We start from the raw sequence: 18,591 nt of genomic DNA, 5'->3' as shown, positions 1-18,591 counted from the left end.
TTAAGAGCGCTTTATATGTACATTTACAGCCTTGGGGTGGTTTTTTTGGGGGGAGGGGAAGGGGTTAAGTCTACCTTCACATATAAATTAAATTAAAAGAACATAATAAAGTATTTTGGAGATTCTAAATTAAACATATAAAAGCAAGGAAATCCAGAGATAAGCCTTCAGCTCCCCCTTTCCTGAACCCACACCCCTGTTGTGCCTAGGCAATGCAACACATATGATGTTCTGCAGTGCCCTGATTAAAAACTGGTATTCACTGCAAATTCAACACTGGCTGGGTAGGATAAAAGAAGGAATTCCCTGCCATTGAAGATTTTAATTAGATATTTAATGTTAAGTTAGATTAAGTATACCTAATTTACAAGATAGAATGGCTAAGTGGACTGAATATGAAGCTAGAAGCAGGGAACTTAGATTTTAAGTGCAATTCTACTATGGGCAAAATATTTCACATCTCTCCTTGAGGTGACAATGAGGCCTAGCCTACATTTAAAAGCTAGGTCAACACAGCTACAGGGAGCATGAAAAATCCATGTCCTTGAGCACTGTAGCAACGCTACCTGGTGTAGACACAGCTAGGTTGATGGAAGAATGCTTCAGTCAACCTAGCTCCTGTTGCTTGGAGAGGCAGAGCTCCTGCAACGATGGAAGAAGTGTAGGAAGTGTCTACACTACAGCTGCATATCTATGGAACTGTAGCTGTGGTTTTACAGTGCCCGTAGCTTAGTCATGGCCTCGCTTAGGAAAGGCATAAATGGTTACACAAGGTGAAAAGCATAGGAGAATCTAGGCCTTTGTATCTTCTTGTCCCAGAGCAAAACAGGCCAGATGCTGCCCTGTCTTTGCTGCCCCAAAAGGTGCACTTTTACAGCCCCAAGATAACGAAGGGTCACCGATTCACTGTCAAAGCCACGATGCAGGTAGTTACACTGCGATGCTCCTAAATGAATCCGGCCTAGGAGGGTTACATTGCAGTCCTCGCCTAACTCCTCCTGCGTTTAAAACTCCTGAGGCCATGCAGGGCCGCACTCCCCCCAGCAGGTGCTAACTCTTTGCCAAGCCCTGGGGCACTAGCAGGGCCCGGGCCCCCCTAGGGCGCTGGAGGAGGGGACTCACCTGGCCACCCGAGGGTGGGGCAAGCCAAAATCCAGAGCAGAAAAGCTTCCCTCCCTCCGTACCCTACCCCTTTATTATCACGGGGGGGGGGAGGGGAATGATTGCAGTACACCCTTAAATAGAGAGCTCAATGCAGGTAGCTGTGCCACTTCAATAGGCCGGGAAAAGGAGCAAATGCTGAGCAAGGAGGAGGCGAGTAGTTCCATTCCGTGCCCTGCCAGCCTGCGAGCGCCCCGCGCACTAGCCAGATCGGCGTTTCGCGTTGATTCTGCCAGACATCCCTATGGCTCGCCAGCGGCTCAGAATCCTGCACGCGCCCGAGCAAACTGCATGAGTCTAGATCCGGCACCGATCACAGCCAGCAGCAGCTCCGGCTCTGTCTCGCGCGCGCCGCCTTCCCGAGCAGCGTGTCTCGAGCTCGAGCTCGTCCGCGGCGCGCTCTCTCTCTCTCTCGCGCGCGCGCGCCTTGTCCAGGATTCTCGAGCGACGGCGGCAGTTAAGCAGCTGGGCGTGTCTCTGATTCTAATTCGTGGCTTTGGCGCGAGCTTGTGAGGGTGACGTATCCCGCCGGTGACCAATCCGAGCGGGCAGAGGCGGAGGGGGGCAGAATGTGCCTCGCCCCCTCGCGCTCTTTCCAATCCTCATGCCCGTATTGGGCGGAGCCGGCGCGCGCGGCGCTGGCCTGGTAGTGATGGCGGACGATGGGGATGGAAAAGGGAAACTAAGAACTGAGGGCAGCGGCGGCGGCGGCCTGGGGGGCGGGGGTGCGGAAGAGCCTCCCGCGGCGGCGGCTGCTGCTGGGGGGTGGGCTGTGGGCAGCGAGATGCTGCTGAACGTGGGGCTTCTGGTGCTGGTGCTGCTGGCGGCCTATCGGCTGTACCTGCGCTGGGGGAAGCGGAGCGGCCCGGGGGGCGCGGCCCAGCAGAGCCAGGCCGACTCCCTGCCCCGCATGAAGCGGCGGGACTTCACGCTGGAGCAGCTGCACGAGTACGACGGGGCTCGCACCCCCCGCATCCTGCTGGCCGTCAACGGCAAAGTCTTCGACGTGACCAAAGGCAGCAAGTTCTACGGGCCCGGTGAGGAGCCGGCGGGGCTGTGGGCTCGGACTCGCCTCTCCGGCACAGCACGATCCTCCCCGGCCTTGCCCGACCTCCCCGCTCCGGTGGGGAGCTGGCGCTGCGTGCGTCCCCCCCTCCTGTCTCTGGCTGGCGGCGGGTGCTCGTCGGGCTGCGCGGTGGGGGGGCTGGCAGGGCGTGCGCGGATCCATGCGGTGGGGGGAGGAGAGGTTCAAAACTGCAACCTCCGGCTCATGCTGCTTATCTCAGCCCGCCCGGGCCGTGATCTGCTGCGTGCTTTAAAATCGCCGTGCGTTGCTTTGGGGCTGCCACATGTGAAGCGTTCTTGCAGACCCAGCTCTCGCCCCCTTGCTGGCCTAGCAGCTACGCCAGCACCCTCGCTGTTTGCGCTCCTGCTCACTGAGCTCTGACCGAAATGTAAAGAGGCGTCTGTGAAATGGTTGAAATTCTGAGTGGACCTGAGACGAACCGCATGCCTTAGTGTAGGTGTGTAACGCTTCGTTTCTCAAGCTGTCCTAATGGAAGGTGGGGTCGAAGTGCAAGCTGATGGTGGTTTATTGACTTCATTCTAGCTTTAATAGCAGGAAAACCCATGGAAGATTTGCATGTTTATTTCATGGTACAAATGGCCTCCTCTGTTCTTGACAATACACATTTTAACCTCACGCTAATTGACTTGTAAGAGAGTTCAGGTATCAGCACTACTTATGTAGCATTTAAAAGTTTAAATGTATCTCTTGGGACAGAGAGTGCCTGTAAGGTTTACCTCTCAGGAGCAAAAAACTAAAAAATTAATATGTAGTCATGCCTGACCCAGAATATTAGGCCTTGTTTACACTAGCACTTATGCCAGCAAAACTTTTGTTGCTCGGGGGTATGTAAAACATACCGCTGAGAAACATATGTTTGCTGACATAAGCGCTTGTGTGGACAGCATTATGTTGGCTCTGCCCACATGATCGAGTAGGTGTTTTTATGATGTTGGTGGGAGCACTCTCTCCCAACAGACGTAACACAGCCACACAAGCACTTATGCTGGTAAAATTTATGTTGTTCAGAGGGGTGGGTTTTTTCACACCCCTGAGCAACAAAAGTTTTGCCAGAATAAGTGCTAATGTAGACAAGGCTTTAGAGAGACAAGGTGGGGTGAAGTAATATCTTTGTTGGAACAGCTTTTGTTCGTGAGAGAGGTTTGCTTTTGAGAACACGCAGCTCTTCTTCAGGTCTGAGACAGGTACTCTGAGCCTGATAGCAAAACACTAGGTGGAACAGGTCATTTAGCATAAATAGTTAGCACATATTCTAGGGACCATTCAAGGTAGACTGTCCTGAAAGACAAAAAGAGGGTGTTAGTATTGTAATAAGCCATAAATCGAGTGTCTTTATTCAGTCCATGACTTTTAGTATCTAGCAGAGTTAGGAATTTGAGCTCCCAGGCTCATCTTTTGAAAGTGTTGTGCAGGTTTCCTTTGAGGCTGAGGACTGATGACTTTGTGAAAAGTGTTCACCCACAGGTGATAGGGTGTCTTTATCTTTTATTATTTTCTTGTGTAAGTTCATTCCAGAGTGTAGTGATTGTCTGGTTTCACCCACATAGTTGTTGTTGGGTTATTTAGTGCACTGGACAGTGTATACCACATGTTGTGATAGGCATGTTTAGAATCCACGGATCCCGAAAGGTGTGTTGGGTAGGAGGAGATTGATCATTGTATTTGGTGGGGTTATGTCTGCAGGTTTTGCATTTTTTTGGTAGGGTGTGATGCTGCTTTGAGTTGGTGGCCCTTGGTCTGTTGGGTGCTTGCTTCAGATGATGAGCTTGGAGAGGTTGGGGGGTTGTTTGAAGGCCGGAAGTGGGGATTCAGGAAAGATTTATTTCAGGATGGGGTCTCCATTGTGTATGTATTCCAGTGCGGAGTGTTAGGTGACAATTAGGGGCCACTCTACCTTGAATACTTCTCTATTGCTAACGTGTCCAAGGAAAGATATTACTTCACCCCCCTTGTGACTCTAAAAGAAGTTAATAGTGTTGAATTTCTATATTTACTTTGAAGCTTGTTTATTAAAAACACATCCTGTGATTTCATACTTTTTTTTTTGCCAGTGAGGTGAGTAACTTCAGCATTGTACACAAGGCAATTCAAACTATGCTAAAGGAATGTACGGTTGTGATCAATCAAGAAAATCATCGATAAACAATGGTATGTTGGAAAACATGGTCCAAACCAGCACCTTGAGAATTTTTGTAAGTAGGTATGACACTTTTTTTCTCTGTATGAAGACATGGAGAGATGCCCATTTTCTTCAACAGGGACAATGGCAGGTTAAATAATGTGTATTTATTTAAAAAAAATAAACCTTTTTTTGTTACCTCTGTTACTAATAATCTGAAAAACAAAGTTTATAAATCTAATGTTCATTTTCAACATTCCTGATGTCTGCTCTTGAATTTGAGACCAAATAATGAAACTAAGCTAGTCAACTTCACTTTCTGGTTCTCATCCATTAGTAGTAATATAAAGTCTGCTGTAAACACTGCTGTATTGTGTATAAATCCAAACCTCGGTAATTGAACTTCTTCAAGTATATTAAAACATTTTTATTATTGGGTATTGTAAAATCTTTATAAATTCTGGGCCTATACTCCCGAGTCATATCCTATATGTCTAATGGGCACTAAACATGAAGAAATCTTAGTATAGTATAGTTCCAGAGGGGTAGCGGTGTTAGTCTGTATACAGCAAAAACAACGAGAGTTCTGTGGCACTTTAAAGACTAACAAATTTAATTTTTGTAGGCATAAGCTTTCGTGAGACTCAGCTCACTTTGTCAGATGCAGAGGTAGAATTATACAGTAAATATTTACTGTATCTGACGAAGTGAGCTGAGTCTCACGAAAGCTTATGCCTACAAAAATTAAATTTGTTAGTCTTTAAAGTGCCACAGAACTCTCGGTTTTTGTTTTTGTTTTTTTGTTTTGTTTTTTTTTTAGTATAGTATGTCATAGCTATATTAACTTTCTTCGTTCTGTTTTGGTCACAGCTTAATAGTTTTAGTTTTGTGTGTTTTTTAAACTGACATTAGCATGGACATTTAAATACGGCACGTGTGTTGAAACTACATGCTGAAAAGTTAGGAAGTGTTCTATAACCAAAATAACCCCATGTACTAATATTAAAATATAATTTTCCAGCTTCAGATTGTTCAACATAAATAATATTACTCTTTTAATAGTGTGAGGAAAATAAAAACCCTATCTTCCTAGGAAATTGGACTGTATTCTGACCGCTGTCAGCAGCCAGTCTTCCTGAACCAGTGCTGATAGTGGTTTAATTCCTATTGTAGATGGACCAAACCATTTTTAACATGGTTACAGAACTCTATCACTCTAATGGTGCTGAAAACACTTTTTATCCATTTGTACTAGTTGTCAGACCTCTAATGGCATTCAGGGAGACTACTGCAGACAGTAGTGGTTCAGTTTCAAACTAGAGATAAGTTAAAGGGTGTCAAACTATTTATTTTTGATGTAAATATAAATGTCTACTTATGAACCAATTTATCAAAATAGCCTCTTCTACTGAATTAGTTGAGAGCAGAACTATCGGTCGAAAGGGGACCTAATTACTGGTGTAAACAATTTGAAGGTTGCAGGAATGGATTTTAGATAGCTAATTCACATGATCAGCATTCTTTGCGGAATAGACTTTGTTCATTTGTTAGATGTGTAGAAATGAACACTAAATTTGTTACTTTGATAGAGTACCCTGTTTAGATAGCATACAAGTTGCAGATTGTCCCACTGATAAACAAAACCATGATTCATTACAGTCAGGTAAAATATTACATACCTCGAGGGCGAATAAATCAACTTTACCATAGTTGTGAAACATGCCTATAGGCTTAATTGCTGTTGGTGCTAAGCAGTCCTTTTACTGATGCATGGCAGTGTATTTTTCCTGTGTTTAAACAATAATTCACTTAGGTGCTGCTTCTAATGATATCTCAGAAGCGGAAGATGGTAAAAGCTTGGTGATGTGCTTTATTTTTTTCATGCTCAATCAAATCAGTACACTCAAAGTGAGGTGGCTGGCTTCTCTAGCATTTGTTTTGGTAGGTATTGGGTGTTGCTTCAGTGAATAATAAAAACAGGAGTCATGCTTCACTTGAATTTTCATCTTAACACTATGGAAAGACAGTAAATTTGTAATAGTTAAAGTTTCAGTTTTGGTTTGTCACAGTTAAGGTTGTAACTAGCTTTCTCTAAAGATACCATATTGACTGGGTTCCTGTTCTTGGGTATAGTGCTTCTAGTTAGAGACAAGATGGAACTTCTTAGCTTGCAAGCTCTTTGAATAAGTGTGTCTTGACCACAGATGTTCTGGCTGCTTCATTTCACTTTAATTCTTTTGTGAACCTTGTTGGCAAAGTGTGTCCTTGTTGCAACTGCACCATTTTGGCCAGTTCTAGCTCTCTGCTGGATTTGTGAACTTTGGTTTTGATTAGGATATGGCATTGTATCTTGTGATTAGTTTGTCCTGTTCCCAGTACATGCCTTAGCACTCTGAACCGAGTCATGGTGGCAGTGGTTTGAATTAAATCTCCTTGACTTCAGATTTCAAGCCATTGACACTTATCTTGAGGCAGGTTTTTCACTTTCCTTCAGATTAGGTGCTTTGAGATGGCTCTTAGGATGATATCCCTGCACAGGAAGCAACTCCCATCTATTGTTTCCTTCAAATATGTTTGGTTCTCTGCTGAATCATGCTGAGTACTGTTTTGTCCTTGGTGAAACAAAGGTTGTCAGGATGCATTGTCTTGCTCCTATTTCTTTCCTGGATTTGACTGAAAAGACTTTGGTGGCTGACCTGGGCCATTTCTCAGTTCTGGAGATATTATGTGAAACTCTGTGGTTGGAAGCAGATTGTTTGAGGCCTCTATGTGAGATGGCTCAGAACGCTTCAGAAACATCTGGCACAAAGTAGATTTCCAGGCCCACTATTTAGAGAAATTATGATCTTGTTTGTATGCCTGGTGGATGAAGGGTTCAATGCAGAAAATGCAGAGCCTTCCAGTGGAACCAAAGTTTGGTACAAGCTGATTTCCTCCCCCCCAGTGGAAGAAGTCTTAAGGCTATAGCATTTTGAGCAGGTGATAAGTGCAGGCCTGTGCCAGGGAGCCATTTGTCATTAACTCTGTGTTGAGATATTGATGTATTATCTGTCCTTCAGTGCAGAAGTATCCGTGGCAAGTGGAACTGGCACAGAGTTGCCCTGCAAATCTTAAGCATTTGTATACTGCAGGCTTAATGTTGATTAACATGGCTGTTGCTCAAGGTGGTACAGTTGTATTTCTAGTGTCTCAGTTCAAAGCAAGCCTTATTACTATGTAGTTTTGGTGTAAAGATGTTCTCTGAAGTGGGGCTGTCAGTGCTGAAAGCTCTCAGCACTAACTTGTCCCTTGAAACCTTCAGGGTTGAGCAAATAATATAATATTTAGCACTTATATTTTCTTTTTCATAAATAGATCTGTGATTACTTTTCCAATATGGGTAATCATTATCACCTTTTTTGCATATGGGGAAACTGAGATGAGAAGTAATTTGCCCAGTCATGCAGTTCTGTGACTAACTTGCTGCCCATAGAACCCAAGTCACCTGACTCCCAATGCTGTTGGTACCTTGCAGATGTGGCTCTGTGCAAAAAAGCTTTGATTCAATCACTTGTCACTATAGCATCAGCATAGATTTCCCCAGGGCACTCTCATCCACTGGTGCAGGACAGTGCAGCATTTTTGTTTTCAACATCATGGCCTGATGGCATCCAAATCTTTAAGTTGTCTGTACAGGAGACTTCTGACACTTGCACTGTTAATGTTGACTTAACTCTAAATAAAACTTGTGTGCAAAGCTTTGCCCTGTTATCAGATATTCCAAGATGGAGTTGTAAGTATAACTTTTGCAAGCTTCAGGTTGACTTAGGCCTGAAGACATTTATAACAAAACTTGATGTTTACTTAGCATTGTTGGTTTTATGACTTTGCACTGTAGAAGCATTCAGGTCTACGACTTGTGGATCTGACTATTTCACACAAGTTTGAGAGGTATCCTGCTTTTCAGCGATATGTATTTTTTTAATCCAATATATAGATCCAGTGAGGATGCTTTTGTATTTGACGTACTGTATTGTACAGTGAGGTGGAAACAGGATCAGAGTTTGCAGACCCAGTCCTTTAACATCTTATGGAATGCCAGACCTGGAGTTGGTACAAATCTATCAGTGGAATTTGCTGTATTGTGTGACTGAAATCTTTGTAATATAAAATAATTTGCTTTTTCACCAACTTGTTTTAATTTAATGTTGGTCAAACAGTTATAGCTTAAAGTGGTAACATAAGTTTCTTGCTGGCACAAATAGCATCCCATGTGACCTCTTGCAACTAACTGCTACTGTCCACTCTCATTGTGTGCATGTTGACTAATTTTAATCTCAGTATCCCTGGCCAGCTCACATTAGGACTACATTCTATAGTTATTGTCAGATTGTGAGGGAACAAACCACTAAAATCCATGACTTAAGATTTCATTTAATTGAATTAACTGCGTACATAGGTAGTGTACTTGGTGGTAGTGTTAGGTTCTGAATAAGGTGAAGTACCCTAACTATTGCATTACTATATACTTTTTTAATATGCCAATTTAAAATAATTACAGTGTCAGGAAAGTCTAAGACTGACACGCCAGAGTGCCTCCTCGGGAAAGTTATCAGTTTCATCTTGTATTTTTCTCAGAACTTATGGTCAGTCATGTTCAAGAAAAAATAAAAAGCAACAAAAAGAAAGTTGAAATTTTGCATGTAATCTTTTTTTAACAACTGCTTTGTTGTGGTGGAAAAACAAATCCATTACTAGAAACAGAATGCTTCTAAATAAAGACTTAAATTTAAGTGAGGCAACTTCTTTCATATAGCATCTTTCATATAAACCATATCTGAAAATATTTTAATTTCTCTTCTTGCCTATGCACTTGTCTTGCGTGCTATTTTAAGTTTTCATTTAAGACCTGAACTGAGTTTGGGAGATACAGTAAAACAGTTCCTGACAACAGATGTTTCAGAGAGAGTGGTATTCATGCTGAACGTGAAGGGACCAGGCTAGTTCTCAGACAAACTGGGAAGCTATGAAAGACTGGAGCAAGCCCATGGATCTTTTTTTGTTAAATTTATTTAAAAGGGCAGTTTTGAACTAGATTCTGAAATAAATGTGGGTGATGTAATCACACTTCTTTTTAGGGGGTGGAAGGCAGACAGGAGCATTTTACACATGCTGCAGCTTAAAGAAATGGGATTTGAGAAAACCATAGAAGTTCAAACACTCAAGATGAAGAGATTTCAATATAAGAGGACAAGATGCATAACTATTTATAGGCACAGAAGTATTCCATGGGGGAAAAAACTTTAAAGTCAACTTAAAATCACACTTGTCAGAAAATGTTACCTACATATGTAACTATATGTATATACTGGAAACTAAGATATTAAGAGGAAAGAATGATTTTTTCTGCTCTGTACATACGAGACCATTTAATGTATAGTAATTTTCAGTTTTTCCTGTATTGCATGAAGAGACCCAACAGAAAGGGTCTTATTTTAAGAACAGGAAAACATACCACAAACTGGCAGCAGGCATAGCACCTGAAGCAACATTAAACTTTTTAAAAAACTGACTAGATTTCAAGTTGGTGTCCCTTTCAAGCATTTGTATAACTTTTATTTGTATACCAGGCCATCAGTGTACATGGTGGCTTATAAAGCAAGTTAATCAAGTTAAAAGATATAGTTCTTTCCTTGAAGAGATTATGATCTAAACTGACTAGATAAATATACAGAAGTTAACTCAGAAATGGCAGAGGAGAGAAAAGAGGGTTCACTCATTTAACCTCCTCCCCAACACAAAGAGAAAATTTGTACAGACATTTAGCTGCTTGAAGACTTTTTCTGCTGCCTATCTAGCATAAGTGCAGTTAAAAATGACTTTTTTATATTTACTGTTCATTTTGTTTAATTTCATTTTTCTCTTGTGACTGTTCAATCTTGAATAACATTCACACTTAAATGCTAACCTAATATTGCTAAAAAGATTATTTCTTTTTTTAGAACTTCATTTAATTTTCACATTTTTCTGTGTTAAAATAACTCAGTTAAGTAACTTTTTTGTAATTAGGCATAAATATCTAAGACTAAGCCTACTGCATACCATAAAGTGTTGCTCTTTTTTATTACTGTTACTGTTCTAATAAACTAGTGCTTTAAAATATTTGACCATTTTTGACAGTATTTGACTAATTTTCCAATTATTTTTGGACCAGTCAAATGCCGAACACTGCCTGTCTTACCATGTACAAGTTGTTATACAGTTAACATTCACAAGAGGAAAAGACCAATACTAGCTACAGCTGTGGATTGTTCAATTCTGATCCATCTTCCTTGGGTCCTATTTGCAATAGGCCCTAATATAAAAGACAATGTCATTAATTTAGAGTGCCCAACGATAACACTAGGATTGTGATTATTTTCAGAGATGCCAAACACCCACAAATCCAAAAATAAGTCGAAAGGGAGATCTGGGTGCTCAGCCCTACTTACTTCAAGTTGGGCATCTAAAATTAATGAACACATCTAAACATTTTGACCCTACTGTTTATAGCAATGTATGTGCTTATTGCAAAATAGCCTACATAAGTTGTGACCCTTTATTCTTTAGAAACTAGCTTCCTAGGAGTTTTAGCTATATTTGCTTTATTTTTTTAAGAAATCTGAGTTTATATGCTTTCAGTATAAAATAATTAGATGTCAGCCTGCCATCTAGATTCTTAAACTGAACTCTTCACCATGGTATCAAGCATGTGTTACAAGAAAGGATACTCAGGTTGCAATATGCTACTCTACATGGCTATAATCAGCAACTTTGTTTCAAGTTTCAGCACTCAATTTGATGTCATCTTGAAGTTTTAATGAGAGTTCTTGGATTGTTGGAGCATGCTCAGTGTTGTACCTCTTGTGTTCATGAGAAACAAAACAGTTGGTAAATCTGATTCATTATTTTTTGTGTGGATCATGTCACAAATATTGTATACACTTTTATTTCATATTCTTCCAAATTTAGAATTATTGACTCATACCTAAATAGAGCATGGTTGTGTATATTATATTTAAGAGAAGCCGTTTTGGGGTGAGAGGAAGGCAATGTGGAAATACAAGTGCCCTTGCAATGTTGGCTTGATGTTACCCTTTCACAAACAAGGCAGTTATTTCAATAAATTGGTAGTTGAAGATAAGTACATTCCATAAAAAGTGCTATATAAGAGCTAGGTATTGGAAATAGCTCCCTCAACATTTTTCTGTTATTTCATACTACAGTATCTCCATTGGGACCTGTAGCTGCTTATGGCCCTATTGTGTTATGTTCAAATACATAGCAAGATGAGACCCTGCCCTGAATAATTTACAGTGTAAATAGACAGGACAGACAAAACATGGGAAAAAGGAAGAATTATCATCTCTGTTTTACAGATGTAGGAAATGATGCAGAGTAAGTCTTACAAGGCTACATGGGAACTCGGTGGTCCAAGACTGACTTAGCACAGACCATTCTGATCAAGCATCTTTCCCTCCCTTAAGTTGAATATACTTGCATCTTCCTGGATGACTCTTCTGTGTTAAGTGCAAGGAAAATTGCTCCACAACACTTCTATTTAAAGTTGGATTTTGAAAAAATACTTTTAAGGGATCAGCCTATTATATAGTGTAACTGGGTTATTGCCACAGAGGGGCTCAGCAAAACCAAACATTGTAATCAGTATTTGATATAAAATATGTTTACTTAATGTACATTCAATCCTGTTGTAAACAACTAGACTTAGAACTTTTGCCTTTTCAACAGATGTTTTAGAATCAGTGCAGCAGAGGGTGAGGGAAGGCTTATTTCTAATGAGTTCAATGTCTGGAATGGTCGCTGCACAGTATTTTCACCAGCTTTCTTTTCAAGGAAAAGGGAACATGCAATAAGTTCACATTGGCAATTTTAGGTCAGTTAGACATGAAAGACAGTTTGAGTTGCCATATAGTATCTGAAGTCTTTTAAGGACTAGCATTAAATGTAGTGATTTAGACATGACCTTGCTTGTTATAAAGAAACTCCTTTATGCTTTTGTAATGAATGTTAAGTCTCTGGTAGAACATTAATATTTAACCACTTTATTAGAAAAGAGACAACTGGAAATTACAGGTGTTATTATTTATCTATAATTTTTTTTGCTGTCAGCAAAACTCGATGCATCATTGGTGCAAAGCAAACAAAGTTCTAAAGGCATATCTTCATAGTTTAAGTACCCTATATGCTTTGAGAATACCATGAAAACATAATTTTAGTATCTTATAATCTACCAATATTGTTACTTTAATGGAAAACGTATCTTTCCTTAAAGTAAATAATTGTAATCCATTTTCCTGTTTCAGTTAGGGTGGTTGACTAGCACAGAAGTTAATTCTTCTTAACGGGGGCCTCATAGTGACCTCAAATGGAATAATATGCAGAAGGTAGAAGCCTAAGTTACTTCAGTAGGTAATGGCATTTATAGAAACATTCAGTATGGGCAAGGAACATTGTTTTAAGCACTTCGGGAAAGAAAAATCTGAAATGAAATGCCATCCTATTCTGTAGGATGTAGTTAGTAATTGCTTTTCGTAGGAGTAATGACACCATATGGTATCCGGCAAGGAATGAAGTTTGTATAGTCCAGTGGCTTATGTTTTTCAAATTTTTTTTACTGTAATTCAGAACTTGGACTAGTTGATGATAAAGGTAATTAGGTGTATTGGAGTACAGCAGATTTGACTTCAGAAGTATCACTTTTGTTTAAAGAAATTGGTTTTGGTGCTACTGCTTCAGTGACTAGGGTACTGCCCTCTGGCCTTTTAAGTTACTATCCATCTTCATACTCCAAAAAGAGTCTGAAAAGAGAACTGAAATGATGGTGACTAATACTTTTAAAATGCTGCACTAGGCTAAAGGTTATTAATAGCTGACACATGGAGAGTTCTGCATACTTCTTGGGTAGCCTGAAAAATATTAATCATTCTGTTTTTAGTAATTTCAATCATTTTGTTTCAATGTTAATTCTAAATTGACTGTTGAAAAGAAAATGGAGAAGGTGCATGTTGAATTGGTTTTTTTCCAGGTTACAATTAAAAAGTTAAAATTCACTCCAGAATGAATGCATGTATTTGGAGTAATGTTTTGCTTCACAATGAAATCTCTTTATTTTAGAACCACTCTTGATTTCCTTTGTGCCATAAAAAAATTGGTGGTTTTTTTCATTCTGACTTACTAAATGCTGGTTCTGCTGTTTGTGCACAGTTACACAGCTTAATTGCTTAAGCAAGGCTCCCTGAGTATCCTCTGTGCTGAGATTTTAAGCTTCAGCAAATATAGTAAGTACTGTATGTACTGTATACATAACGAGTTAATAGGCCATATGACTGAAAGAATTGGCTTTAGCGTGTAGCGTTCCATTCATTATCTTATGATGAAGGATGCTGACTCTCCTTTTAAGAAGAGCTAAAGTTCTGTCCATTCCTTATTCCCCAAAATATAATACAAACAAAACTATAATATCCTCATAGGAGAGCTTTCTCAGTGTTAATGTCAAGTGCACTCAAAGATAAAATGGTTCCAAACCATTCAAAATATAAGCAGCACAAAGTAAAATTAGTGCAGAATTTTCCAAATAATACTAGGAAGAGAGGCAAGGTATTTATGAATGTTGTCTGAAATAGGTGGGGAGATTAATTTGCCTTGTAATCTCCTCAGAAATAACAAAAGGATCAGAGGCAGCCAACTGCCGTCTTCTATAAGTATGCTTATAAAATCTAAGCATTGGCAGTTGAAAAACTTGCTTTTCTTTTTGGAAAAGTAAATGGCTGTGTTCTCAACTCAGCTTTAGTCCCAACTTAAAGTTTGTAAAAACTTGTTTTTAAAAATAAGGTCAGTAGCTCTGTTTCCATGACTGGGAATAAATAGCTGGGAATAGTTTAAGACCCCACTTCAGTGCTTAAAACCCAAATGTGGCAGATGGAAGATCTGAAAACAAAACGGACTTTCATTTCTCTGCTTTAGATGTAAAAAATAAATACAATGCAAATGATAAGGTAAACTGGATTTGAAAACTAGTCAATTTTGTTAATATATGTAAGAATGTTTGTTTAAAATGTAATTATATGCCCCTCTAAACACTGACATGCTGTAACTTTCTTTGACTCCACCTTGCAGTAAGCTGGTTATTACCCTTCATGTTAGGACTAGATGGTTAATTTACACAAACTTGTACTGCAAGACATGTACAGACCTTCATTGTACTTGTAATCAAATCAGTGAAATTGCTTCCTCAATCTCATCTCAGTGTCAGGTTCAACTTTAAAAGAATACTGTGAGTTTGAGGGTTCATAAAACATTTCAAAAGAACTATGTGAAATGGTTGGACCAATACCTTGGTTTTACATTAAAGCTGTTCTTCCACCCTTGGCATCACCGTCAAGTTCCCTGCTATTAGATAGCTAAAGTTGCAAATCTATAATGGATTTCCATTTTAAGACGGCACTAGGACTTGAGGTGAGAGGGCTGAATCAAGTTTAAATGGTCTCTTCTGTATATATGTACTATTTCTCAGTAGACAAGGCTTTCCCTTTTCATTCTGTTCTACTGTGCTTTCAACTTAAAAAAGCAGAAGCACTTAAAATGAGTTAGGAAGACAATTTGGCTTGGGATTTGGTCTTGTCATATACCTGTGTAAAATACTTATTTTTCCTGCCTTTGCTTCTCTTGTCAGCCTTCCCTATGGCACAGGTGTAGTGCCACTCATTGCTTCTCAGCATTACACATGGCTGTTCCCAATATCCAATACAGAAATATGGGATGATATAAAGTCTTGTCTTGTTTTCCCTGCTGTTCCTTCCAGCAATCTTACTCAAAGTGTTGATCAATCACTATAAACAAACTTTGAAAATATCAATTTTGTGCTCTATTTTCAGAGGGTCCATATGGAATATTTGCTGGCAGAGATGCATCCAGGGGACTAGCAACTTTCTGTCTAGATAAAGATGCACTCAGAGATGAATATGATGACCTATCGGACTTAAATGCTGTACAAATGGAAAGTGTTAGAGAATGGGAAATGCAATTTAAAGGTAACTTTAACTAGCAAAATGTGATTATTTACTTACACTACTGACTCAGTCAACAAAATGACAAATTGGGGCTGGGGACTTTCTAAAAGGTGTTTCTTGCTCACTGGAGAGAAATTGTGTCAATACTTCTGCAGTTTATCTTTTGGGAAAGGGAATTCTGACAGTTATCTTTAAAAGGAATTTTAATAGTGCCTCTATGGCTTTTAAAATACTTGTTTATATAAATGGCTAAATAGGAAGTATCACATTAAAGTACAGAATTTTACTCAACTGACGTAACAGGTCTCAGAGTGACTAATAGAATAAGCAGTTCAGGGTAGATTCTATTTAATCCTATTTTGGGACGTTTTGTTTTGGTGTAATACTGAACTGCTTTGTCTTACAGTTGCATTATTTCCATTGGGCACAGAAGGGTAAAGAAAAATTGGACAAAAGTCAAAATTTTCAAACAGCACTGAAATCAGAACAGGCTAATCAGGGTGAAAATTCCTCTTCTAACCTGTGCAATCCCCTTAACTGCTGGTAATCAGTTGTGGGAGAGGTGGAGGAAATTACTGGGAGAGTAGTCAAAGAATGGATAAGTGGAAAAATCTCTGTCAGTGTTAAAATTCCCCTGGACTTCAGAGATGTGGGATTAGGACTTCAGCCTGAAGGGGAAAAATAACTGACCTATAATTTAAAGGTAATTTACAGTGAAGAGATTAAGTAGAAGTAGTTGCATTTGTTTTTAATTAATACATAAATATCTTTTCCAGAAAAATATGACTACGTAGGTAGACTCCTAAAACCAGGGGAAGAACCATCAGAATATACAGATGAGGAGGATATCAAGGATCACACAAAACAGGATTGAACTTTGTAAACAACCAAAGTCAGGGGCCTTCAGAACTGCAACCTCTTATTCCCCTATCACAGAATGTCCTGCATCTTTAGGTACAGTTCATCTGCTGCGAAAAACATTCAACAGGTTTTGTACAAGGAAAGCAACACTCACAATGAAGATTTGAATACTAGGTATTATTTGTGCTGCCAAACTTCTTTGTTGCAGTTTATTTGTAATGTGTGGTAAGGCTTCATTAATGAGGAGGGGCCAGGGATGTAAAAGGCAAAAATGCTACTCTTTTATCAGTAAGATGAAGCCTTCACATAGTCCATACTTACAGGCTTTTTCAGCAAGTTTAAGAAAATGAAAGCATTGTCTTGTTTCACGTTTTTCTCCTTCAGCATTAAATAAATTTACTCATGTACATTGATACTAGAAGTCTGGGCTACTGAAACTGGAGTTAAAATGTGAATTTCCAAATGCTTTGTTTTGTTTGTGGGCAGTAGTAGCCCTGGCAGAAAAACTTCAGTTCTTTTGAGAGACATCGTTGCAGATTAGAAGGACATACAAGAGATCTTTCTCTCAAAAAGATCTGGCAAAACTAATTTCTCTGCAGCAACTATCAGCTGAAGCCTGCCTTTTACCGTTTCCCTTCCCCTAAATCAAATCAATATTAATTGTGCCTTATTTCACTTAATAAACTTGAATTGTTTTAAGGGAAAGCCCCAACTATGTGGTTTCAAAGTCACTACAAGCAGCGTTGAGACTGAAGTTAGAATGTTCAGTTGCCTGGCAAACCTTGATGTCATTCTGTATATAGAATGGTAAAGGACTAAGTGTTACTGCCATATATGTTAATATACATAAACTTAATTAGCAGTGTGATGGCCAAATGCATCCCCCCAGGCTTCTTTTTAAATAATTAAACCACCCCACCATGTCCCCCAAGGAGCTGCCTACCGTTTGGGAGTCAAGTCTTCACTAAGCTAGTGAGGGTGTATGCATCTTTGGGTGGGTGCCTGACTGCAAGACTTGGGAGGGATTGTTTCTGCAGATACTGTAAATACAAGTACCATTTTAATAAAGCATGTACAATACCACATGTGCTGTCAGACTTTATATAGAAGCTATTAGTCAGTGCATTGAAATGTAAGGACCAAGCTTGCCATGTGTATGCAGAATAAGGAAAACCTGGATCATTAAATATTTTTGCACTGCCATTGAAAAACTATCTAGCTCTGTTACTTTTCTATTTTACCCTCAGTCATGAGGAAACTTAAAGAAATGACTTATTCAGGTAAGCTTTGGTTTAAATAAATGTGTGAACCATAATGCATTATGGTTCAAGAATATAAACTAATTGTACATACAGAAATGAAACATTCCAGGGAACAGTGGTATAATGCACCAAGTATGTTAACAGGATATGTTCCACTCTTAGCTGAAATGGCTGAACTATGTTTAAGAAATTTCATTGTTCAACATATTAACTGCATGTCTGCTTTGTTGTCCAGTCAGTGGCAAGTTGTACTAAAACTACAATCCAGCAGTTTAATTTTCTGAATGCTTTCTCTTGCTTTACTGACTTAAGTTATTTGGCACTAGTAGACCCTATCATTAAGGGCAAGAGGAATTAAAGACGTGAAATAATTGACTACACAATGTTTGGAATAAGTAAACCCTAATCAGTTGTTACTTTACTGTGTCTACTGGACTACCACTATCTTATAACACCATGGGCCTCTTGACCAACAGTACAGGACAACTCCAGTCCACCCTAAGGGTGGATGAGAGTAAGTTTTCCTTCTATCTTAATAGAAGTCTTACTCTAACTTCCCATTTGTGATACTTGTTCTTTGTAAAAATCAGAAATAATCACTTCCATTCATAAGCTAGAGTTGCATCTTCCCCCACTCTAGTAATTAAAATTATGCAGCCTGTTTGAGAGAAATGAGGAATTTGTGTTTTGATTTTGAAATAAAGGATGCTGTAGATAAATTGTGTAACTTCAGTTAAATACGTTAAACGCTAGTTAGTGTAAAATATTCCATCACAAACAGCATTCAGTAGAGTTATGCTGAGGGGGAATAGAGTTAAACATGTTAATTCAGAGACTTTTCTGTAGCACTATTCAAGACAAGGACACTTACAAAGCAAGAGGCTATATATGCTGCTAGAGTATCTTTGTCTAATACAGAAGTGTTAGGGTACAATTAAAATGAGTTCATTTCTAGCACCACTATGGTCCAACCCCACCCCTTAAATGCAGACTAACTCCTGTGCAAATCAGTTGTAGAAGCCTGTTGTATTGCAATCAATTTGTCTAAAATGC

At 39.5% G+C, this 18,591-nt stretch overlaps 1 protein-coding gene across 1 annotated transcript; it reads left to right on the top strand.

Moving 5' to 3' along the window:
* Positions 1-1,765: 1,765 nt before the first annotated feature.
* Positions 1,766-17,359, top strand: PGRMC2 (progesterone receptor membrane component 2). Its single transcript, XM_067530183.1, has 3 exons — positions 1,766-2,198; positions 15,281-15,436; positions 16,192-17,359. Exons 1-3 carry the CDS (start codon positions 1,766-1,768, stop codon positions 16,287-16,289), a joined length of 687 nt encoding a protein of 228 aa, XP_067386284.1. The 3' UTR covers positions 16,290-17,359.
* Positions 17,360-18,591: the final 1,232 nt, after the last annotated feature.

The sequence above is a fragment of the Emydura macquarii genome, unplaced genomic scaffold (genome assembly GCF_026122565.2).
Source record: "Emydura macquarii macquarii isolate MOO-44397 ecotype Brisbane River unplaced genomic scaffold, CSIRO-AGI_Emac_v2 contig_3044, whole genome shotgun sequence".
In the NCBI taxonomy this organism is placed as follows: Eukaryota; Metazoa; Chordata; order Testudines; family Chelidae; genus Emydura; species Emydura macquarii.
This window is presented reverse-complemented; position numbering and strand designations above follow the sequence as displayed.